The sequence below is a fragment of the Symphalangus syndactylus genome, chromosome 13 (assembly GCF_028878055.3).
Source record: "Symphalangus syndactylus isolate Jambi chromosome 13, NHGRI_mSymSyn1-v2.1_pri, whole genome shotgun sequence".
Classification (NCBI taxonomy): domain Eukaryota; kingdom Metazoa; phylum Chordata; class Mammalia; order Primates; family Hylobatidae; genus Symphalangus; species Symphalangus syndactylus.
In genome coordinates this window covers 108,724,685-108,749,839 of record NC_072435.2, presented here as the reverse complement: position 1 = coordinate 108,749,839, position 25,155 = coordinate 108,724,685, and the positions used below count along the sequence as shown (strand labels likewise).

Here is a 25,155-nt window from a genome sequence, read left to right as displayed (position 1 = left end):
ATTGATTTCTTCCCTGGCGATGGGGCTTCCTCCACAGCAGGCCCGGAAGGGGATGAGTTAGAGAGAAAACCCTGGATCCTGCTCCCACCTGCTCTTGTGTGCTGGTCTTCCCCTCTCAGGGCCTCAGTTTCCCCACCTGCAAAATGAGGGGTTGTCATGACTGATCTTCAAGGCCGATGTGCCTGAAGTACCACCATTCAGCTCCTGGTGAGGGGAAGGCAGTGTATTACCTGAAAAATGTGCAGGATAGGAAGGGAAGCAATGGGAATCCACCTTATTTAACTTCCCCTGTGTGCCAAGTCCTGAGCTCGGCAGGGGAGGGGCTGGGATAGGAGGTGCAGAGTGAAGTGATTCAAACAACTCAGAAGTCTCTCAGGTCAAGCCAGGTGTGGTGGCTCACGCCTGTAATCCCAACACTTTGGGAAGCTGAGGCGGGTGGATCATCTGAGGTCAGGAATTCGAGACCAGCCTGGCCCACATGGTGAAACCCCCGATCTCTACTAAAAAATACAAACATTAACCAGGCGTGGTGGTACGTGCCTGTAATCCCAGTTACTCAGGAGGCTGAGGCATGAGAATTGCTTGAACCCAGGAGGCAGAGGTTGCAGTGAGCTGAGATCACGCCATTGCACTCCAGCCCGGGCGACAAAGCAAGACTCTGTCTCAAAAAAAAAAAAAAAAAAAAAAAAAAAAATCTCTCAGGTCTTGTGCAAATCCTGGCTGGTACCATACATAGCCTCAGCGCCCTTATCTATAAAATGGGGGTATTAATATCTACCCCAAAGAATTACTGGGGGAACAAAATGAGACAATGTATAGGCAGAACACTTAGCATTTAGTAAGCACTCAATGAATATAGCTACAATGGCTGATATTACATACGTTACCCACATTCATCCTCCCCCAGCCCTTGTTCACTTGGCGAACTCCTATTCATCCAACAAAGCCCTCCAAGTGCTCATCTCCTCCAACATGGGCTTCTCTGTTCTGTTGCTATAGTTGGCAAACGCAGCAGTCTTTTATTGCATGTCTGTCCTCACACTGTCATTATTTGTTTTTGTTCGTAGTCATCCTCATTGGTAGATGACTTTTGGGAGGACAAAGACTGCTAGATCAGATATGCAACTATGCTTGGAGCACCAGGCACAAAGCCTGGCGCAAAGAAGACATCTGCAACCGAGACGGGCAACCTACTTGGCACTCGGAGGAATGGGAAAGAGGAAAGTCTGGGCTTGATGGAGAGGGAGTGGAGATTGGAGAGCAAGCAGCCCCCAGGGTGGAGGCCAAGCTTCGCGGGGTCCCTGGGGAGGACCCTCAGGCCAGGAGGAGGATTCCCAACTTCAGCGTGGGCCAGCTCTGCAGCAAAGGACTCTGGGAGCCCGTCAGGGCCAGCTAGCCCAGGCCTCCCTCTCTTCAGGGCTCTATTTACCAGGTATCGATTTTCCTGCCTGTTTACTGGTAGTTATTAAAGGCTGTGTCCCTGGAGTCCTTTTGAAACAAGATTGGAACCTGGAGAGCGGGAGTAATTAGGGCAGCTGCTGTCCTCCCCGCTGGGCCCTGCACCCCGCAGCGCCCGCCGCTGCCTGCCTGCCCATCCGTCCGCCTCTCCGGCCCAGGCTGGCCATGGACCAGGCCGAGGGGGTGGGCAGCTGGTTCCTTGGTGACCTGCCTGGACTTCGATCTCAAGATTTCCAAGGGAGCAGTGGTGGAAATGCTCCTTCTCCTCCGCAGTGGCCGTGGCCTAGATTTTCAGCCAGAACAATGGGTCTAAGAAGGGGCTGGAGTTTCTTCGGCCTGGGAAAGAGGCTGGGCCTCAGGCTGGTGGCCCAGAGCAGACCACACCCCACTCTGGCCTTCAGGGCCCCTGCTGTGCTGGCCACAGGATCTGCGTCCCCCAGGCAGTTAGGGGCCTGTGACAAACACGGGCTCCGTGCCTCTGCCTCGGCTTGTTTTTGTGTCTCTGCCTTTGTTGTCTTCCCCTTCCCTCTCCTCCCTAGTTGCTTAAAAATGTTTGGCAGAAAAATTCCAGGCTTCTTCCAGCTGAACCAGAGAAAGGGGCTTTGGTCAGTGTCAGCTGGAGGACTGCACAAGCCGGGCCCCTGAGACCGGGTGTGGGGGCGGCCACAGCCACAGCAGCCAGTGACTGCTTCATGCCTGGGGCAGAGACAGGGTGACAGCGGGATGGAGAGAGACAGAGAGAGACATACATGATCGAAGAGACTGTCAGAGACAGGCCAAGGCCAACATGGGAAACTGAGGCAGATACAAAGAGAGCTGGAGTCAGAGATAGAAAGAGCTTGAGAGATGAAAAGAAAGGGAAGCTGGAAACCTAGAGGCTGAGACCATCATGGAGAATCAGGGAAACTAAGGCTAGCATTTATTGGGCACCTACTGTATGGCACACGCTGCGCTCAGCACTCTCCTTGCACTCACTCATTCCATCCTCACACCATTGCTTCCAGGGAGGGACCAGGACTATTTCCATTTTACAGAGGAGGAAACTGAGGCCCAGAGAGGTGAACTCTTGGGAGGGTGAGAGCAGAGGGCTGGGAATGATGCCACACTCGTGGAGTAAAGGCAGGCCCAGGTTGGACTGGTTCCATGGGGTTCAACCTCACCAAGTGGTAGCACAGCCTAGGATACTTCCAGCGATGGAGAGCTCACTACTTCAGCTTTACTTTCCGTTGTTTAGTCGTGTGAGGTTTCTGCCCTAGAGCATGGTCCCGATCTGAACCCACTGCCTAGAGTTGGGTATGTGGGTGCCTCAGCCCCCACCTCTTGGCCTTAAGAAGCAGCTGACTCCATGGAGAAGGGGGAGGGTTCTGAGCCCCTGAGCCTTCCTCCTGCTGGCCCCTCGGCCTCTAAACAGTTCGTCTCTGGGCTGGGCCAGCTTCAAGGCCCAGCAGGGAACCCCTCCCTTTGGGGGTGGCTTCCCGGAGGGAAGTGATCTCAGTTTGGGGGCACCCAGACCCTGACGGGAAGGGGGCACGTGGGAGGCGGTCATGGGACATCCTGTCAGGCTGGGGGAGTCCCACCACAGGCTGAGGCCTGTGACCGGGGGTTGGGCAGTGGCTGGGCCCCTGTGAGAGACTTCACCGAATCCTTCACCAACCCAGAAGTCATAATACTAACAGCCGTCCACACTCAGAGAGCACACTTTTCTGCCCCAGGCTGTGTTTAGCTCATTTAAGCTAAAGAGTGTGTTTAGCACCCCTAGGAGGTGGGGATGTTATTGCCCCATTTTAGAGGCGAGAAAACAGAGGCACAGAGCAGTTAGGAGCACACCGGATGCCCTCTGTGAGCAGTCCAGCCGGAGCCCACACAAGGCTGCCTTGCTTCATTTGCTGTTCCCTCTGACTTAGTCTCATGAGCCCATGTTCTGGGGGAGGAAACTGAGGCACAGCGGTTGCACGGTAAGTAAGTGACATGGCTGAGGTTCCAACCCCGGATTGCTATGTGACCTTCTGGAATAGCCCCTTAGCTGGTGTCTGCATGGCTGCTCACCTGTCTCCTACAACAAGGACAACAGCGGCACCCAACACCTTGCCGAATGTTCCGCAGTGCCAGCAACTGTGCTAGAGGCTCGCACACGTCATCTCCCAGTCCTCACAGCAGCCCCAGGGGTGTGTGTGCTAATATTAGCCCCATCGGGCAGATGGGGAGACTGAGGCTCTCTGAGAAGACGTGGAAGTCTGGCTGGGGGCACCGGCTGGGCTGGGATTCGAGCCGCAGCCTGTGGATCCAGGCTGCCTCGCCGGCTCCTGCCCCATGATCAATAATCCCGCAGTGTTCTGTTTCCCTCCAAGCTCTCCTCTGGGACTCATCAGGCTAAGCTGTGGCCCATTAGTGGTTTCCTTGTGGTTGAAGCTGGCCCAGGTTCTCCAGGGTCTGCTGGAAGCCAGGCCAGGGTGGTGGGGAGACAAGGGGAGGAGAGGGGGTCTGCAGCGCTGCCTAAGGAAGGCTGAAGGGCTGCGTGGCACTTGGAGAGGCTACCACCTTGGAGGCTGCTGGCAGGCAGAGGCGGGCACTCATACGCCATGGGCTGTACGGGGCCGGGGGCGGGGGCTTTCTGGTCACGTGGCTTCCCACACACCCAGCAGGGGATTCAGATCCCCAGCAAAGCAGGAAGTGGAGGAGGAGGGGACAGAGGGCTGGACAATCCTCCACAGCCTGAGCCCTCCAAACTGCTCCTTTCTCATTTGTGAAATGGCATAATTGTAATAATAATAAAATAATAATGATAATAAACCCTCCCAGAGGGCCTACTACGTGCCAGGCGCTGTTCTAAATGCTTCTTGTAAGTCGACTCTTCAGCTACAAAATGACTGGGGCAGGTTGTTATGATAATAATGATAATAAACATATGATAATGATAACTATTACTATCACTGTCTTGTACAAACACTGAATGAGGCACAGAGAGGTGAAGCAATTTGCCTGAAGTCCAGAGTCACATAGCTACTGGGCTAGTAAGTGAAGATTGAATCTAGTCAGGATTTGAACTTCCCCGACTTCCACTGTCAGCCCTCTGGCCCATGTCACCAGGGTGCTAGCCTGGACTGTTGCAGGGGCCTCCTCCCTGTGTCCCAGTGTCCACCCTTTGCAATGTGCAGTGCATTCTCACATGGCAGCCAGAGGGATTTTTCACAGACTCAAAGCTGGACTGTGTCACTCCTCTGCTCAACAGCTATCCATAGCTCCCTAGTGCCCTTAGGAATCAGTCTAAGCTCCTTAGAGTAGCCCCTGAAGCCCATCACAAGCTGTCTGCACAGCCTCACACTCTAACCACACCAAAATTCCAGCTATTCTTTGAACATACCGTGTGTGCGGTTATGCCTCTGTATTTGCATATGCTGTTCCATCTGTCTAGAGTGTCCTACCCACCCCACCCCATTGGCCTCCCTGCTGAGTTCTTTCTCAATCTTCTGGCTCAGCACAAGCACTCTGTCTTCTTGGAATCTTCTCTGCCATCTTTAGGGCAAACCGCTCACTCCTTGGGGCCGCCATAGCACTTTGCGCCTGCAGTGCTCCCATCGAAGCACATAGCTCACTAGGTGCGGAGGTGTCTGTGTTCCCTCCAGCCTGGCAGCCCCTCCAAGGCTGGGCTGGTTTACAGTCCCCTTGGCATCCCTCTGTGGTCAGGAGTGCAGGGAGGTAGGTCCTTGCAAAATGTTGGCTGAATGAATAACCAAATACATCGGAATGAACCTAACTGAATGCTGCTCATGACTAGGCTGGAGACTGCAAGCTGGGCGGATATGGTTTTGTTCTGGTTCACATGCTATTTACATTTAAAAAATAGTGACCAATATTTATTTATTTATTTATTTATTTATGTATTTATTTATTTATTTATTGAGACAGGATCTCACTCTGTTGCCCAGGGTGGATTGCAGTGGTGCCATCATAGCTCACTGCAGCCTGCACCTCCTGGTCTCAAGCAATCCTCCAGCCTCAGCCTCCTGAGTAGCTGAGATCACAGGTGTGTGCCATCATGTCTAGCTAATTTTTTTTCATTTTTATCTGGTAGAGATGGGGTCTCACTATGATGCTCAGGCTGGTCTTAACCTCCTGTGCTCAAGTGATCCTCCTGCCTCAGCCTCCCAAAGTGCTGGGATTCCAGGCATGAGCCACTTCAAACGGCCTCACATTTAAAAATTGGGGCAGATTCACACCAGTCCAGATTTCAGAAATCCCCAGATATCCAAGGGTGGGGCCACAACAATTGGCCTCCTTGGCAACAGTGAGCAAGAGCTGAGTTATGCTGGCCCCATTCATGCCTTCAAGTATTTATTGAGCACCTGCTGCATACCAGGCACTGGAGAGCAAGACAGTTAAAAAACCTCCGCCTTCCCAGACACTGCACACACTTCTATTAGCTGCCCAGGCCCTGTAAGCATCTGAATTTGCAGCCTTTGTGAAGATGGGTAAGCTGAGCTGCAGAGAGAAACTTGGGCAAGATCACCTGGCAAATTAGAGACAGGTCTTGGACCCAGGCTCCCTGACTGTCATTTCCACAGGGCCAGGTGAGTAACACCTTGGAACAAGTGAACCTTCGCTCCCTAGAACAGAGGAAGCTGGGGAGGGCAATGCTTACCCCAGCCAGGGGGAGGGCCCTGGGAAGGTGGTATTCCAGGTAAACTCTGTGCTTCCTCTTACCACACTCTGCTTGCAGTTGGAGGGGGAGGGGACAAAGGCCCAGTTGGTCATTGGGACAAGAGGTGGCTGTGCTGTAGCTGCTGGCAGGACTGTCCTGGCAGCCTCCTTTGATTGCCTCGTCCTTTGTTCTGCATCTCAGGGTGCTCAGCTCCAGGGCCCAGTGCCAGACTCCCTCATGCACCCTGTCACCGGCCTGCCACTGCTGTCTGTGCAGGCAGCAGTAGCAGCCTGGAGCAGCTCCAGAGGGATGATGGAAGGAGCTCAGAGAGGGAGAGGCGCTTGGCCAGGGTGGCCGAGCAAGGACACAACCATGCGGGACCTGGAGGAGACTCAGCTCCTAGCCCGGCAGCTCCTGGGCCCCAAGGTAGGGGACAGTCCTATATGCTGGGACTTCCTTGGCACCTGGCCTCCTGTATCACACCCATCATCACTCCACCCCTTACCCCCAGAACAGAAGCACTTTGAGGGCTTCTATGTCTGTCCTGTTGATTATGACATTCCTAGTGCCCGGACAGTGCCTGGCACACAGTAGGTGCTCATGAAATTCCTGATGAATGAATGAATAGTGACCACAATCACACGAGTTCAGTACTATCATCAGGTCCATATTACAGGTGAGGAAACAGAGGCTCAGAGGCTCAGGGAGAGAGTGTGGTTTACTTAAGGTCACAAGTCTCCCCACCCCTTACGGTTTTTTTTTTTTTTTTTTTTGAGATGGAGTCTCACTTTGTTACCCGGGCTGGGGTGCAATGGCGCAATCTCAGCTCACCAGCTCACTGCTACCTCCACCTCCCGGGTTCAAGTGATTCTCCTGCCTCGGCCTCCCGAGTAGCTGGGATTACAGGCACCCACCACCATGCCCACTAATTTCTGTATTTTTAGTAGAGACGGGGTTTTACCATATTGGCCAGGCTGGTCTCGAACTCCTGACCTCAGGTGATGCACCCACCTTGGCCTCCCAAAGTGCTGGGATCATAGATGTGAGCTACCACACCCAGCCTACACACCCCACGGTTCTTAGTAAGCAGCTGGGATGGGAACCCAGAGCCCAGCCCTCACCAACAGCATTCCCCGAGGCAGCTGTTTCCAGGTTCCAGGCCCCGTGTCCTCAGTTGATATCATCCAGAGGCAGCTCGGGGCTGCTGGGGGTGTCTATGTCAACCCAGTGGCTGGGTGGGCTCATGGGGGGGTGACTAAGGGCCTGGAGCTGTCCTGGGGACTGGCTACCACCAGTTGTGATTCCAGAGCCGGGTGGATGGATGGAGGCCCAGGGAGAGACAGAGGTGGCCTGCGGAGGCCTAGGAGCACCCCAGGCACCCCCATACCCCAAGAACATCACACTGGGGAGAGAGTTAGGGACCTCAACCCCATTGCCTACTGAATGGGCACTTGGAGCCACTGTGACCAGTCCTGCCCCAACCCCTTGGCCTCCCCGTGGCCTCCCCGTCCTGGCCTCTCCTTGTCATCCTTTCATCACACCCTCCATCATCTCCCCTCCCAACCCCTCACGCTTCACTCCTTACCACCTTCTTCACCATCCCCTCCACAGCCCCGTTACCTGTCACTTCCGCATCACCTCCCCCACTCTAGCCCCCACGCTTCCCATCACAGCTTCCATCTCCTTCCTCTCCAGGTCAGACTCCGCAGCTCTTTTGGAAGAATGAGGCGGGGGATGGGAGGAAGCTGGAGAGGAGGAGGGAGGGAAGAAGGAGGAGAAAGGGGTCAGGGGAGGAGAAGGAGAGGGAGAGGGCTGCGAGGGGGCTCTGTCCTGGGCATCCCCACCCCCAGCCCGGAAGGCGTGGGTGGGTCGCTGATGGTGCTGTCCAAGGTACTCGGTGGCCTGGGCGAGCCTGGGAAGGGCCCTGTGCACCCAGCTGCAGAGCTGGATCTGATCTCAGACCCATCTCTTTTCAGCGTGGGCAGGTGGCTCCCCACCCTCTGAGCTTCAGCTTTACTATGTGTAAAATGGGGTGACGCCCGCTGGCTGGGTGAAGGGAACCCAGACAGACTGTAGGAAGTGCCTGAGGCTGCCTCTGCCCCACCTGCTCCAGCTCCAAGGGCCCGTGATTAATGAGGCTGGTCCTGCAGCGTGGCTGTGAGTCCCCCGGGGCCTGGCTGCTAAAGGGCAGCAGCTGGCAGCCCAGCCTGCCAGGCCCCAGTGGGCCCCACGAGGCCTCCTCTACCCATCCCCTATCTCCCATCACAGCCTCCCTCTGCCACCCAGGCCTGAGACCCTCCTCGAGGACCCTGCTGAAGGACCCCTGCTGTTTCCTCCACCTGGAAGTGTTCCTTCTATCCTTCTATTTACCCAAATCACACACTCTCAAAGGACTCCTCCTCCAGGAAGTCTTCCTCTCAGAGGCTCCAGGCATACACCATGCACATCCCATGGCTGAAGGCACCCTGCATCTCCCTAGTGAGGCATTTAGATCTTTTTCTTCCTCGAGCATGAGTGCTTACTACGTGCAAAGTAGTATCCTCCATGCTTTTATCTACATATCTCATTTATGTATCTCATTATGTCCTCATGACAACCGTCCCAGCTAGGGACTATTCTTATCCCCATTTTACAGAGGAGGAAATAAACTCAGAGAGGTTAAGGAATTTGCCCATGGTCACACAGCCAGCAAGGGGCCAAGCTGGGTTTTAGGTCTGTATCTGTTGTCCTTATGAGTCAGAGGGTTCAAAGGCTATTCCCATGATATGCATTTGCCTTCACCTTCACTAGACTCTGAAATTGATCTGAAATGGATAGATTAGACTCTGAAATGGATTTTGCCCTTCTCTCTGAGTCCCCAAGACCCAGCCCAGGACCACCAAGCCACCCATGACTACCAAACACGAGCGATGAATTTACAGTTTCAAAACAGGCTTCTGGAGTTAGCCGAGCATCCAGAGACCATGGGTCTGCAATGGTGGAAATACAGACAGTGTGACTGGTGGTTGGGGAGCACCCACATATGGATTAGCTGGACCTGCTGCTACCAGAGATGGACCGCTCCCTGCCTCTACACATAGTCTTTCTTGCCCTGGCATCAGGCCCAGCCCTAGTCTCCAGTGAGGAGGCTGGAGAGAGGGTCCCAAAGGATCCTGTAACCAGGAGCTGAGCCCTGGAGGCATCCAGGGTAGTGCAGGCTGTCCCTGCCTTTGTCTAAACCCTGACAACAAGCCCCAAGAGCTCTCTCAAGGGAGAAGAGGGGGGGTTCTCTCAGCCCTGGCATTAAATGTCACCTTGTTTTCTATCCCTAAGGCCTGTCTGGGGGGGTCTGGGCTCTAGCTTAGGACTAGTAGGCTGTGTGACCTTGGGGAAGTCACTCACCCTCTCTGGGCCTCACTGTCCCCAGTTGGTGTCTGAATTCTGGAGGTGCTTTCCTTGGTGATGGGAAAAGCTCCTCCCATCTGGGTGGTAACAGCCTAAGGGTCTCCAGCCTAAGTGTCCTCAGATAGTGCTTCCTCTCAGGGCAGGGACCAGGGCTGAGTGAAGCCCAAGGTTTCCAGGGAAGGAGGCAGGCTGGAAGATCCCGGAACCAGCCACTACCTGCCACTCCAGCCTGTTGGCCACCTTGGGGGCACCAGAAAAGGCCAGGCTTGCAGCCTCGGGTATGGCATCTGTGGATGGTCCCCAGCTGGCCTCCCCCGGCCTCAGCTATCCCATCAGCAGAATGGGCAGGAGGCTGCCATGCACCCCTCCAGCAGCACATGGAGAGCGACATGGGAGATACCAGGCAGATAGGTGCCCCTCCCCAGCTCCAGTCATACGAGGCCAGGGAGCGAGCTGGGAGCTTCTGTGGAAGTGGCTGAGTCACACCTCTGTCCAGCTGTGTGAACTGGGTGGGAAATTCAGGGTCTGGGTGAGGCCCTCGGAGGCGGCTGTCCCAGTGGCAGGGGATGTAAATGACCCCTGAGGGAAGATGTGGCTTCTTCTCTGGGAGCAGAAAGCCATTCTCAAACCTTTCCCCCACTGCCGGTGGCAGCCAATCCCCTCACCCCAAGACCCTGATGGCTCCTGGGCCCAGCCCAGCCACCAGCTGAGCACACCCCTCGGCCTTGGGCTTCCCATATGTGGCAATCTTTGTCTGTGGGAGGGACGGTTGGAGACAGAGGGAAATGAAGAAAGAAAGCTTTGAGGGAAACCGGGCACTTGGCTCAGTACTGCGAAGCGAGCAAGCGACCCATCCCTCACCCAGCTCTGACTCTCCCTCCAACCCTCTGCCTGGGACACCACCGTGATTGATCTAACATCATCCAGCTCAGGGTCACGGTATTAGGCCTCCCCGTGGAGGGGCTCCAGTTTCCAGTCCAGACTCTGGGCTCTGGACCTGGAGGGCTTCAAAGGGAACCTCACACCCTGCAGGGAGCAGTGAAAACAGCCCAGCAGGGGAAAGGTGAGGGGGCACCGGCTGAACAAACAGCAGCCCCTGTGGGGCCAGAGCCTGGCTTCTCCCCTGTGGCCCCAGCCTGACACCTGGGCTTTCTGCCGCCGGCTGCACTGCACGAGAGGCACATACACAGGGAATGTGTGTGTCAGCATTGTGCAAGCAGGCTGGTGCTGTGTGTGTGTATGCACACGCACGTGTACCTTGGTACACACCACGAGGCATGGAGAAGCCATGCTGGGTGTCCCGTGGCAGTAGCACGGTCTTACCCCATGCTCAGGTTAAGAACATGTGAGGCAGGGGTCAGTGACCTGCAGCACACAAGCCAAATCCACCCACCATCTGCTATTGTGCAGCTCAGGAAGTGAGAATGACTTTTACATTTTTAAATGGTTGGGGGGAAAAAAAAGAATATTTCATGACCTGTGCAAAATATATGAAATTCAAATTTCTGTGTCCACAACTAGTTTGATTAGAACACAGCCACACTCGTTCACTTACATATTGTCTATGCTGCTTTTCTGCTCCAATAGAGTTGAATAGTTACAACAGAGACTGCAGGTCCCACAAAGTTTAAAAGATTTATTATCTGACCCTATCAGAAAAAAATCAGCCAGCTCCTGCATTGGGAAACTAGCAAAGCTAGGGCAGTCTCCCCTCAAAATTAAAGTTCAGCTTCAATGAACATATCAAGAATTTTACAATTAGAAATCTAGACAGAAGCTTGTGTTGATTTCAGCACATACACGTGAGTTTTGGGTTTTACAGCATTATGTTGGAGTGTGTGTGTGTGTGTGTGTGTGTGTGTGTCTGTGTGTGTGTGTGTATGAAATATAATATTTTCAAGATTCACGGCCGGGCACAGTGTCTCACGCCTGTAATCCCGGCACTTTGGGAGGTCGAGGCGGGCGGATCACTTGAGGCCAGGAGTTCAAGACCAGCTTGGCCAACATGGTAAAACCCCGTCTCTACTAAAAATACAAAAATTAGCCGGGTGTGGTATGTGGTAGCTTGCCTGTAATGCCAGCTACTTGGGAGGCTGAGGCACGAGAATCACTTGAACCTGGAGGCAGAGATTGCAGTGAGCCGAGTTCGCACCACTGTACTCTAGCCTGGGCGACAGAGTGAGACACTGTCTCAAAGAAAGAAGAAAAAAAAGATTTAAGATCTCTTGGTTGTCTCTCTTTTACCCACAGTGGTGAGCATGTGCTAGATGCACAGTAGATAATTAGTTGATGTTTGTGGGATAAAATCAGCCAGATTCTCTCTGTCAACCCGACAGCCCTGCTGGAGAGGTGATGCTCTCACCCATTTCACGGATGTGGAAACTGAGATCTGGAGAGGCCTGAGGTCACACCGTTGGCACTCAGGTTTGCTCCCTGCCGGTTGAAGCTCTTTTCCAGTCCATTCCCATTGAGGACAAGACGTCCTTTCTTGACATTGTTTTGCTCCTGGGTAAAGCGAGGGAAAAACCCTCACATGTCTGGTGAGGAGGCCTCTTGCCCCACTCTCCAGCAGGTTCCCAGGCAGCCGAGGTCTCCTGCCAACCGCAATAGGTTTCCAGGCCTTCCTCCCTCTCTGGCTGGGGTGGGAGGGGGTTCCTGGCAGGCTTCCAGGAGTCCATTTAGGAATGAGTGTTTTTTTTCCCTTTTCCGGCAAACAGGGGGCAGGTGTGGAGTGAACAGCTCTGGGGAGGGGGAGAGGGAGAGGGGAAGTGACCGGAGCTGAACTTCTGGGGGATCCAGTGAGGCTGAACCATAAAAGGGGTACTATTGAGAGAATGGGGTCTGATGAAAGGGGAGTGTGCAAGTCTGGGGACTTGGGAACATAAGGGGATGCTGGGAATAAAAATGGGGGTCCCCCCAAAGATAAGAGGATCAAAGGTAAAGTTGCCAAATTGGCAGCCTTGTGGGGAGTCTGCCCCTGCTTCTAAAGGACCCCGCCGTCCATCCCCAACCCAGCTAGGTCCCGGAAGATCTCTACACCCAGCATTAGCTCCGAACCTGCAGAACACCAGACCTCCTAGCAAGGAGTGATGCCCACCCACTTCTGCTCTCACAGCCCTGCCCTGTACCCCTACGAGAAAACAGAATGGGGCGGGCAATGTGCAACACTTCCCATTCTTCCATCAGGTCCTTGGTGCCTCTCTGGAAGAATGGGCACATGGAGCTAACGATGACTTCTACTCTCTGGATCAAATTCAAAGTTCTTTGCGTGGCTGTCCAGGCCTGTACATCCGGTCCTTGCTCAGCTGCATCTTGCACCATCTTCCCCTTGGTGGGAGATGCATCCCAAACAGAATGGACTTAAACGTCCTCTGCTCCTTCCCACCCCAGGGCCTTTGCACTGGCTGTGCCCTCTGCCCAGGACACTGGCACCCTCACTCATTCTTCAGATCTCTGTTCAAACATCACTTTCTCAGGCTAGCCTTCCCTGAGTACCTCTGGGCCAGGTTTAGTTCACGGTCTCAGATCTGCCACTGATTGTCTCTGTGGTGATATGTTTGCTTGCTCCCTGACCACACCAGGACCTTCAGTGTAGGTCCTCCAGCAGAAGACCTCGACCGATGACTTTGTCTTGCTTCCTGCTGTACTCTAGTGCTTAGCACAGAAATGGACACACAGCAGAGATCAATAAATAATCATATGATGGAATGCATGAACAATTGGCACCACCAGTGGTGGTGGTCAATGCCTGGAGTTATGGAAACATAGATGTACTAATCTGTACCATCAGTAAGCCATTTGTTATGGATTCACCTGTGTTTCCAGACATGGTAAGCACTCTGTGAGTACCAAGCAATGTTCCGGACTATTGGAAAGTTCAGTCATTGCAGAAACTTCTATTGGACTGTGCTAGTTAGAAAGGCTGGCCTCCTTTCTAACTAGTACGGTCTAATAGAACTTTCTGCAACAATGCAATGTTCTGGATCTACACTGGCCCACAAGGTACCACAAGACACACGTGGCTATGAGCACTTGAAGTGTGGCTAGTGAGACTGAAGAACTGGATTTTACATTTTACTTAGTTTTAATTAATGTAAATTTAAGTCGCCACATGTGGTTGGTGGATACCATATTGGTTGGCGGCTACCATATTGGTTGGCACAGCTCTAGAGGGAAGGAGAGCATCCTACTAGCCTGGGGTTATTACGTGTGGTTCTGTCATCCAGGGATTCGTAGGAACTTCCCCAAACCCCATCAGCTGGTCCTTGGGGGGTCAAACATGCCAAGGATTTCTAGGCTGCTTCTGTATGGCAGGACCCCACCACTCCCCACTGCCCATGGAGCTTGTCACAGATGCCACTGGGCAATGACTCAGGGAGACCTCCCCAACAATGACAAGTCTCCAGAACAAAAAAGAGTAGGCCTGAGAGTGGGACCTCATAGTTTTTTATCACCATCATCACCTATCACATTGCCACCAACACAACCATCAACATCACCATCATTACAACCATAATAGGATCACCAATACCACTAAGTAACATCCACACACAGGGCTACCAGCCACACCACGTGGCCAAGAAGACTGCCACCAACATCATTTTCTCATTTTCTCCATCATCACCACCCCATCACACCACTTCCAGCACCACCACCAACACAACTATCAATGTTACCAACACCAATGAATCCTATGGTTAACGCTGTCACTGACATCACCACCAACACTGCCACGTCACCATCATCCATCCCTCCATTATCACCAAGACCCCACCACCATCAATACTGAGTCACCACCAACACAACTGCTAACACTGTCTCCTCCATCATTGCCACCCCACCCCACCATCAACACCACCAACGCCCCCCGTCCCCAATTAATTACCACCAGCACGACTCCACCCCCCAAACCAACACTTGGAGCCAGTATACGATACCAGTTAAGAGCTTTGGTTCTGGAACTCTGTTGCCTGGGTTTAAATCCCAGCTCTGAGTTTAAATCACTCAGCTTCTGGGAGACTCAGTTTTTTCATTTATAAAATGGGACTCATAATAATACAACAATACACAGACTTACTGCCTGTGATTCTTAGAAAAAGTCAAATGAGGAAGTGCATGTAAAGCCCTTATTCTATAATCACATGCTACTGCTATTCTAGGTTCTGTGCTCAGTGAGCACAATTTTATTTAATCCTCACTCAGCTGTGAGAGATATTGATCTACCCATTTTGCAGATGAGGAAACTGAGGCTCAGAGAGATGATGCAACTTGCCCAAGGCCCTACAACTTGCTCAGAGGCTGCACTGGAATCCAAGTCTTAAACTGGACAAGGTTAGACTGCCCTGTTTTTCTGGAGGTGAGGCAGGGAGATGGGGAAGGGATTTGGCATCAGCAGATTTACTGGGATTTTCAGCATCCCACGCTGCAAGGTAGTGGTGGCTCGGCGGGGCGGGTGGCATGGGGTGGGTGGGGAGTCTGCTCACCTGTGTCCTGGCGAAACTGGTGCATGGACTGCAGGTCGATGATGTAGGGCACAAGCTGGGCGTCCACCTGCCCCAGGACCACGGAACCGCGAGCGTCCTCCTTCAGCACGTTCTCAATGTGGTGGCACACGGTGGCCGTGTAGGGCCGCCAGCGGCTGTGCTCATTCAGCCACTCCCACACCACCACCCGGGCCACGTTCTGCGGTGGGAAGCCCAGACCATTCACAGGCATCAGCCCACCGTGGCCTGGCCGTGACATGGCCGCCACTGCCTCAGGGGCCAGGTCCCCCACTATTGCAGGCCCAGCTCCTCCTGGGCCTGGCAGCAGGCGGCAACTTCCTCTCTCCCCAGGGGGACAGCAAGGACCGTCTGGCCTCCTTTCTAACTCTGGGTTCTCTCTGAGGCCTAGAGGCCTCCGTTAAAGGAATGTGGGGTGGCCATCCAGGCTGCAAAGACCCCTTCCCTGTAGAGCCTTCACGGATAAAGGGTGCTGCCCTGGAAAGCAAGTGTCTCTCTTATGCTGGAGGAAATAGCTCTGAAGTCCTTGGCCCCTCGGCTGGCTCAGGTAGGGAGTGAGGCAACCACCCCTGTTCGAGGTCCAGCCTCTTCCGTGTTGTCTCTGGTCCCTCTTCCCCGCCAGACAGGGCCTGTCACCCAGGAGACCTGGGCCACAGCCTGCTGCTCCTGCGGCTCTCAGCCAGCCCTCTGCACTCCCAACTGCGTCCCAGACCCTGCGCCTGGCTTCAGTGGGGCTTCTCGACTCCCTCCGGTCTGGGCCCCCTTCTCCGACGACTCCTGCCGAAGGGGGCGTCCCTGCCCCCTTGTTCCCTCTCCACGGTGTCCTGGAAGGCCTGGGTGTCCGCAGAACGCACGGGGGAGGGGTGCGGCGCGGACCCCCGGGCGGCGGGCCCGGACTGCGGCTCCGGAGCTAGGCTGGGGGACGAGGGGGACGAGGGGGGCGGGGGCCCGTGGGCACGCCCCACCCCACTCGTGCTCGCGACCTGCCAGGAGACAAGAGGAGAGAGGGCCCTTTAAGAGGAGAGCGCAGCACCCCCTCCCCCCCCTTCCCAGGAGAGCATTCGGCTGAGAACAATGGGGAACCGAAGGGGGACAGCAAGGGGGGCGTACGGGGTCGCCCCGCCCGCTTTCCCTTGGGGCAGGCCTGGAGGGAAGGCTGGGGCCGGGGGCGCGGTTTTCCGAGACTCTCCGCCTTGGGGGCGCCCTCCTTGGCTCCTGGAGCCTTCCCTTCCCCCGGGGCCCTCGCCCTGCCGGGGGGATGCCGGGTGCGCTGGGATGCACCGAGAAGCACGGGGATGCGCGGCGCTGCAGGCGCGGCCCAGGGCCCCTCGGGGGTCGCGTCGCGGAGGGGGCGAAGCCAGGAGCTGGATCGTCTCTGCCTCCCGCCCTGGGGGTAACAGCCCCGCTTCCCCAGCCCAGACGTCCCCGAGCCGCTCGCGGGCCCCCAGCGGGAGCCGGGGGTGGGGTCCCTAAGCACCCGCGCTCTCACCGCCTCTCTTCGTCTCCGGCTCCGACTCCGGCTCCGGCTCGCGCTCCAGCACCACCGCCTCCTGGGCTCCCCCCGGAGTGGGAGGGAGCCGCGGTCCCGCCTCCGCGCCCGTTCCCTCCCAGGCCCCTCGGCCGCCGAGCCGAGCTTTCCGCGCGTGGACAGACTGCCCGGCCGACGGAGGGATGCAGGAGCCGGCTGGCGGCCGCGGGGATCCCGCGGGTGGGAGGCGGCCTCGGCCGTGCTCGGGGAGGGAGAGGGGAGGGGGCGGAGGAGGAGGAAGGGGAGGAGACAGATCGCGGCCCTGAGCGCCACCGGCGCTGACACGCGAGTCTCGGGGCACCCCAAATCCTTGGCCAGGCCCTCCCGAGACCCCAAGGGGCCTTCTGACCCCAAGCAGGGAGTGAGGCAGGGAGTGGGGTGTTTAGGAGTCACCGGCTTGAATCTTTGCCATCTTTATTTCCAGTCTCCCAGTCCAGGGCCTGGCACTGAATAGGTGCTCAATAAATGCTTGAATGAATGAATAAGATCCAGAGACTGTCTAAAGAAAGATCTTGAAGCATTCAGAGCTAACCTCCTTTCCTCCTCTAACTATTCCTGGGGGTGGAAGGATGCTGACAAGGCCTGATTCAGACTCAGATGGAACCGTGGAATCTGAAGAGTACAGATGAGGAGACTGAAGCCAGAGAGAGTAAGACCCAGGCCCAGGATCACAGAAGCTTAGAGCGGTGCCCAGACACCAACCCCGATCTGAATCTCCTGCCAGTACCCAGTTCCCAGCCCTGAGCCCACTTCTCCCAAAGCACCCACCTGCTCCAGGTGAGAAGGGTGGGACCAGGGGAGGGGACCCTGGCCAGGAGGTGAGATCCTGGAGGATGAGAAGGGCAGGCCCTCTACCATGTCATTCACAGCCACCTGCAAACAATTGGTGCTCAATAAATGGTGGGTGAGCATTGGTTGGATGGAAGGGAAGGTTGGAAATGGCAGCGGCTCAAGTGTTAACGGGATGGCCAGTCCCTCTCTCCTCCAGCAAGCTGGATGCAGCTGAGACACACATCAGCTGGGAGGGGGGTGGACCACCCGGGGCCTGTGGGTGTTTAGATTGGGGAAGATGAAGGATACGTCCGGGAACTCCAGCCTGGGTGGCTGACGGGGGTCAGTGGCCTGTTTGGGCACCTTCCCAGAGCAGCCCACGCCTGCCTCCCCCGGGGCAGATGGGGATACACTAGGCAGGGTCAGGGGCAGGCTGCTCAGGGGTGCTTTCCCAGAATCCAGCTCTGGCTCTCCGGCCAGCTGGAGGGACCTCCCCTCCCCAGGCCCCTGCTCTGACCTGCAGCCCGGTGTTGGATGGGCTTTTTCAGATTGGATCAATGATTCTGCTTGCTTTCACCTGCTGCAGACTAAAGAGAGGGGCTTTGCATAGGGCAGGGCCAAGTCTGACAATACTCCCACAGGATCACTGAGTTCTGGGATTTTCGCCCAGGGTCCATGGATGGCCTTCTGGGGTCCATGAAGTCCCCCTCTCCCATTACAGACAAACTTATGTGTCTAGGCATTGTGTGTCTTGTATGTCTGGGAAGAAGGGCTCTGGCTGTCAGCAGATTCTTCTCACAGGAGACTGTGACTGAACAGATTCAGAGCAGATGCTCAACCACCTTATGTTATAGAAGGATCTGGGGACCCCACAGTGGAGAAGAGATTGGCTCAAGGTTGCATGGTGATTTAGCAGCAAATTGGAAAGAATTCGTGTCTCTGGACTTCCTGTCGAATGCTATTTAAGGTCTGATTAAATGTCACCTCCTCCAGGAAGCCTTTCCTGAATTCACCCCATCTTCCTCTGTGTTCCTTTGCCCATACCTTGACATGACACCCTGTATCACAATTAGCCGCTTAAATGAAATCTGTCCCTGCTAGAGTGAGATAGCCATCATATTCATCTTGGTGTGGTGTGGCTGTTGCCCCATTACATAAGGGTGTCATTTACTGAGTGCCTTTTATGTGCCAGGCACTTAAATAATACTTACTACTCTTCATAACTGCCCCACAAGGAAGGTAATGTTGTCCTCATTTTACACATGGAAACAAAAAACCTCCTGAAGCTCAGAAAGGCTAAGTAGCTTATCCAAGTTCCCACAAGGAGTAAGTGGCAGAGCTAGGGTCTGAGTCCCAAATGCTTTTGCACCTCCCATAGCACCATGCTGCCTCTGTGTTTGTTGAGTGACTAATGGATGGCATCCAGCTGAGGATCTGGTGCAGCATGGCCCTTAATGGCCCCTCTCAACTGGGTTTGGAACATCTGGGAATGCAAAACTCTGCTCCCAGGGAACTTGGGGAGAAAAGAATTCCAAGGAGAGGGAAGGAATTTGGCCACCAAGGAGCCCACAATTCACTGGAGGGATGGCTCAGATACCAATGGGGAAGTCAATAGGACAAAAGCAATCAATCATGAACTGTTTTTTTTTTTTTTTGGTCCATTGAGGCATTTTATTTATATGAATTTATTACATCCCTAGAAAAACAATCCCAGGATTTTCCCTCCTGTGTGTTTTTGTCTTGTTTCCTTACGGTCCCTGATACCAGCTGAGGTTGTCAGGACAATGAAACCAAAGGGGATAGGGGTACCATTTTTCTAGATCTTTGAGTTGCACATCAAACTGGGGCTTGTCACTGTACACTTGTTTAACCTGCCTGTGAGGTCCACAGTGATTTTTCTAGCTCTGTGATTATTGGTGATTTCAAATTCACTGATATAAACTTAACTTCGTCATCACACTTAGAAACTAGATGACGATTTTGGAACACAACCTAAAACAACCTGGTATTTGCTTCTCTTCTCAGCACGTTGATGCTATTGAGAGCATTGGCCAGGACGTTAACATGCACCATTATAGCAGCTCAGAAAGACGGCAGAAAGAAACCAACTCGTTTTTTTTGTTCTGTCATCCACCATCCACTCATCCATCCACCCATCTATCCATTCATCTATCCACCCATCCTCCATCCATCCATTCCACCCACACATCCACCCACCCACGCACCCATCCATCCAGTCATTCATCCATCCACCCACTCATCCATCATCCATTCATCCATACACTCACCCACCCATCATCCATCCATCCATCCATCCATTTATTCATCCATTCATCTATACATTCATGTATGAAATTTCCCACCTTCCTTCCTTCCCTTGCTCTGTCTCTCCCTTCCTTCCTTCCTCTTTTTATTTTTATTTTTTTAAGATGGAGTCTTGCTCTGTCACCAGGCTGGAGTGCAGTGTGCAGTGGCACAATCTCGGCTCACTGAAACCTCCGACTCCCTGGTTCAAGTGATTCTCCTGCCTCAGCCTCCCAAGTAGCTGCAATTAGAGGCACGTGCCACCACGCCCAGCTAATTTTTGTAGTTTTAGTAGAGACGGGGTTTCACCATGTTGGCCAGGATGGTCTTGATCTCCTGACCTCATGATCCACCTGCCTTGGCCTCCCGAAGTGCTGGGATTACAGGCATGAGTCACCGCACTTGGCCCCTTCCTCCCTCTTATCCATTTATTCATCCATCCATCCATCCATCCAAAAAATATCAGATGCCCTCCTATGTGCCAGGCACTGGGCTATGTGCTGAGGTACAGAGATGACCCAAGCAGCATGGTCCCTGCCCTCCTGGGCCTCAGAGTCTAGTGAGAAAGTCAGACATGAATCAAAGAATCACATAAAGTGTAATTCCAAACTTTTGCAAAGACCGTGAAGGAAAGTTCAGGATATCGTGAGGACATCTAACAGGGGTCCTATCAGGTCTAAGGAATCAGGGAGGGCTTCTCAGAGGAGTTGATGTTTCAGCTACTCCCTGAAGGATTCATAGGTCTTAATGTGGCTGAGTGGGGTAGGAGGGGGAATGATTAAATCAGAGGAAACAGGGATGTGCAAAGGCCCAGAGGTGGGAAAGAGCTTGGTGTGTTAAAGCAACAGAAAAGAGACCAAGTAACCACTGAGAAAGAAGAGGGGTGAACCTGGGGCCAGAAGAGGCAGAGCTACCATGCAGGGCCTTGGAAGACCCAGTATGGGTTTGCGATTTTATCCTAAGAGTCGTGGGGAATTACTAAAAATTTGATGTGATTTGATTTGTGTTGGAAAGAGCCTGGAATTAACTAGACTTTATTGAGTACCTACTGTATGTCCAGCCCTGGTCTAGGTACAGGAGAGTCTGGAAGGGGACACAAAACAAGACGAGTAACACTGAAGACCATATTAGGGGCATGTGCATTAGGGTATGAGCCCTGGGAGACACATGCCACCCCTGTCCCCAGCCTGTGGAGCCGAGTGAGTTAGGCTTTTTTGAGCCCTTCTCTCCAGCCCTCTACATTCTTCTGTGCAGACCAGCTGTGACCTCCCCTTCAGCAGTTGAGAAAAAGTTTAAGTGGAAAACAGGAAACAGGTGAGAAGGACTGTTTGGGTGTCTCTGGGGACTGAAATGGGGCCCCTGGAAGTCAGAGTGTTCCTTGGGCCTGTAGGACACTGGTGGGGTGCGAGTGGTGAAAGGTCTTTTACTGCCTGCTGAGAATGGGCGGTAGAATTGGAGAAGCCTCAGACGGGTGACATCCACAGCCGGCCTTGCTTAGCCAGGAGGGTCTGCAGGCCCAAGGTTAGGGTGGGCACTGCTCTCATGGCCACGTGTCCAGGTCATGGCTCCTGGGAGCAGTGTCTCCCCATCACCAGGCAGAGGCTGGTTCCAGGTGAGCACATATTCATTCCAGGGTCTTGCTCTGAAATTCACATACAGCCAGAGTTGAAAGCAGCTTGAGCATCTATGGGCGAGATGGTGAGATGAACGCCCTCCGCACCCCAGAGCGCTGAGTCCCACCCTGGATTCACGTGAGAATCTCCTGCAGAGTGCATACAAATTACCCACGTCCAAGCCCCACCCTCAGAAACTGATGTAGTTGGCTGGGGGGTCCAGGTATTTGTAGGCTTTGGCCAATGGTTCTTTCCCTGGATTTAAGGGATTAAAACTGACAGATGGTTGCCAACCTATCTCTAGGTAGTTGGGCTAATCATATGTGATATTGTGAGCTTTCAGGGCCCATTTAGAGCCATCCATTTATTCATCTAATCAGATGATATTTACTGAGCACCTACTGTGTGCCAGATACCATTCTAGGCACTGAAGATATAATGATGAATAAAAGACACAAAATGCTTGCTCTCCTAGAAGCTGACCTTCTAGGTGGCAGGAGAGAAAAAGTATATAAATGCATAAATATAGAGTGCATCTTGTAATGTATGTGCAGTGGAGAAAAATTAAGCCCTCTTAGACATTACTGGTGGGGACGTGACTTGGTGCAACCATGTTGGAAAACAGCCCGGCTTTATCTCTGATAGTTAAGCACATATACACCCCGTAGTCCAGCAATTCTACTCTGGAGTATGGACCTTGGAGACATTCTTGCCCATTCACAGCAGCAGTCCCATAGAAGGATGTTTATAGCAGCTCTGTTCACAGTGGCCAAAGCTGGGAAATAACCCAAATGCCCATCTGGAGAGAACAAATGAATAAATTGTGGTTTAATTCCCATGATGAAATATTACACAGCACTCAACACGAAGCAACTATACAGCCGCACGCCGAAATATGGATGGATCTTTGAAATAGAATATTCAATGAAAAATGTCCTGTTACATAAACATGATTCCCTTTTTATAAAGTCAAAGGCAACTAAAATTATGGGCACACATATGCAATAATAAACTGTATGAAAGGGAAACAAGGGAAGAATAAATACAGGATTTAGGATGAAGATTAAGAGGGGAACGTGGCGCCGCGGGTTGGGGGGCCATATGGTAAGATGTAAGTCACTGTCAAGATCCTAGCTTTTGTTTGGGTAGTGGTTTCACAGGTGTTTATTACATTCTTCTTCTTTTTTAAGAGACAGGGTCTCGCTCTATCGCTCAGGTTTCAGTGCAGTGGTGCGATCACAGCACTCTGCAGCCTCCAATTCCTGGGCTCAAGCAATTCTCCTGCCTCAGCTGGGGCTACAGACATGTACCACCATACCTAATTATTTTATTTTATTTTTGTAGAGACGAGGTCTCCGTGTTTTGCCCAGGCTGGTCTTGAACTCCTGGGCTCAAGTGATCCTCCTGCCTTGGCCTCCCAAAGTGCTGGGATTACAGGTGTGAGCCACTGTGCCCAGCCATTCTTAAAATTAACCAATTAATTAAAAGCTGATGAGAGCATTATTAACCCCCCGTTTTTGTGGACCAAGATTAAAGAAATAAGCGAGTAAGCAGGGAGGGGCTATATCATCCAGATCATGCTCGATATGATTGCTGTTTTTTCTTTTTTGAGACAGGGTCTTGCTCTGTTGCCCAGGCTGGAGTGCAGAGGCACAATCACAACTCACTGCAGCTCAACCTCACTTGCTCAATTGACCCTCCCATCTTAGCCTCCCAAGTAGCTAGGACTACAGGTGTGCACCACCACACCTGGCTAATTTTTGTGTATTTTGTAGAGATGGGGTTTGGCCATGTTGTCCAGACTGGGGTTGCAACTTTAATCAGCTGGTCAGGGAAGGTACTACCCAGGTGACATCTGAGCCATGATTTGAAGGAGAGTAGCGAATAAGGGGAGATCTGAGGAAGGGGGCACCGGGTAGAGGGCACAGCAGGTGCAAAGGCCGCTAGGTGGGAGGGTGCTTGACATGCTGTAGGAATGGCAGGGAGGTCAGTGGGCTGGAGGAAGTGGGTGCAGCCACGTGTGAAGCAGGCGTAGGGAGGGAGAGAGACGGAGCCATGGGGGAGAAGAGAGGGAGAATATTTCCTGCATTTCCCAAGGGGTTCAAATCCCGAATCTGTTCTTCCCAGTGACTGGCTATTCAATTTTTCCTTAGGTTCCATGAGGCACCTCAGTTTCCTTGAGATGGTTTAATTGGGTTTCTATTACTTGTAAGCCAGTGAGTCCTACCTGGTGAAATCACTGGCCCCGTGGCCAGAAGATCATGGTGTGAGTTTCTTCAAGAAAGATTTCTTAAGATAAAGTGCAAACTGGAGGGTGGGTGCTCGCACAGCAATAGCCCCTGGGAGGTGGAAGGGGACCCAGGCCGGCATCAGTTAAGGGGCATGGAATGGTAGTTAGCCCATTCACGGAGTGATTTCTAGGTACAGGGATTTTATTACACTCTTTTCTTTTCTTTTCTTCTTTCCTTTCTTTTCTTTTCTTTTCTTTTCTTTGAGACAGGGCCTCGGCTCTGTCACTCAGGCTGGAGTGCAGTGGCATGATCTCAGCTCACTGCAACTTCCTCTGCCCAGGTTCAAGTGATTCTCTTGCCTCAGCCTCCCAAGTAGCTGGGATTACAGGCATGAGCCACCATTCCTGGCTAATTTTTGTATGTTTAGTAGAGACAGGGTTTCACCGTGTTGGCCAGGCTGTTCTCAAACTCCTGACCTTAAGTGATCCACCTCGGCGTCCCAAAGTGCTGGGATTACAGCTGTGAGCCACCTTATTATGCTCTTTTAATCTTCCCAACAACTCTGACAGGCATTATTACGATTTTACAGGTGGGGAAACTGAGGCAGCAGAGGTTATGGCATACACAGTGAGTAGTTGAGCCTGAAAACCCCAGGTCTGGCTGACCTCGGAGCTCTTGCATCTGGGATATGAGGTGTCTGATCTATTTCCACTGTGGTGTCCCTTTGTCTTTGGGGACCACAGTTTCTCTCCTTTATAATGTGGGTGGGTGGGTCTTTGCCTCCTCTCTCCTCTTCCCCAGCCCCTGGGCCGTCGGGAAGTCCTGTGGGCAGCCAGGCGAAGTGGGGGCACTCAATCTGGAACTCGCTGTGTCTCCAGCATGGAGAGGAGGAACCTAGAGAAAGAACGGGGTTTAGAGTCAGTGTGGCCTGGGGTGTGGTGGAAGTTTGGTGGGGCTAGGGGACTAAGAGAGGGAGTTGGGGGTAGGGGTGTGTGTGTGTGTGTGTGTGTGTGTGTGTGTGTGTATGTGTGTGTGTGTGTGTTGCTTATGCAGAGCTGGTTCATCTGGGGAAGGGTGGGGGAGCAGAAAGGAGAGAGGAACCCTAGTCCTTTTCCTCCCTGTACAAATCGACCGCCTGAGTCCAGCAGGCTGGGCTGAGAAATGAAATGGGAGCGTGTGTGTAGAACGCCCCCTAGTGGTCTATTTTGGTCCCTCGTTCTAATGCTGGAGACATTTCCAGATAATTTAATTTTTTTATTGCAGTAAACACGCATACTGTAAAATTTACCATCTCAATTCTATCTAAGCTAAGTGTTAAGCATATACACATTGTTTTACAACCGATTTCAGTACTTTTTCATCTTGCAAAACTGAAACTGTACCCTTTAAACAAGAATTTTCCCATTTTCCCCTCCCTCCAGCCTGTAGCACCCACCGTTCTACTTTCTGTCTCTAAGAGCTTGACTAGCCCAGTACCTCCTATAAGTGGAAGCGTGCAGTGTTTGCCTTTTTGTGCCTGGCTTATTTCACTGAGCATAATGTCAAGGTTTCCCCATGTTGTAGCGTGTCAGGATTCTCTTCCTATTTAGGGCGAATCATATTCCACTGTACGTATATACCACATTTTGTTATCTATTTGTTATCTGTTCATCCATCAGTGGACCCTTGAGTTGCTTCTACCTGTTGGTCATTGTGAATAGAGCTGTTATGAGTATGGGTGTACAAA

The 25,155-nt window shown here is 53.0% G+C and overlaps 1 protein-coding gene across 1 annotated transcript in view; it reads right to left on the bottom strand.

The window, feature by feature from the left end:
* The window catches only part of DTX1 (deltex E3 ubiquitin ligase 1), a 42,267-nt gene extending 25,655 nt beyond the window's left edge, over positions 1-16,612 (bottom strand). The window contains exons 1-2 of the mRNA XM_055238311.2: positions 16,472-16,612; positions 14,965-15,965 (exon numbers count right to left, since the gene is read on the bottom strand). Coding sequence (XP_055094286.1) covers positions 14,965-15,223 — 259 coding nt within the window. The 5' untranslated portion in view covers positions 15,224-15,965; positions 16,472-16,612. The remainder of the gene's footprint in view (positions 1-14,964; positions 15,966-16,471) is intronic.
* Between the last annotated feature and the right edge of the window lie 8,543 nt (positions 16,613-25,155).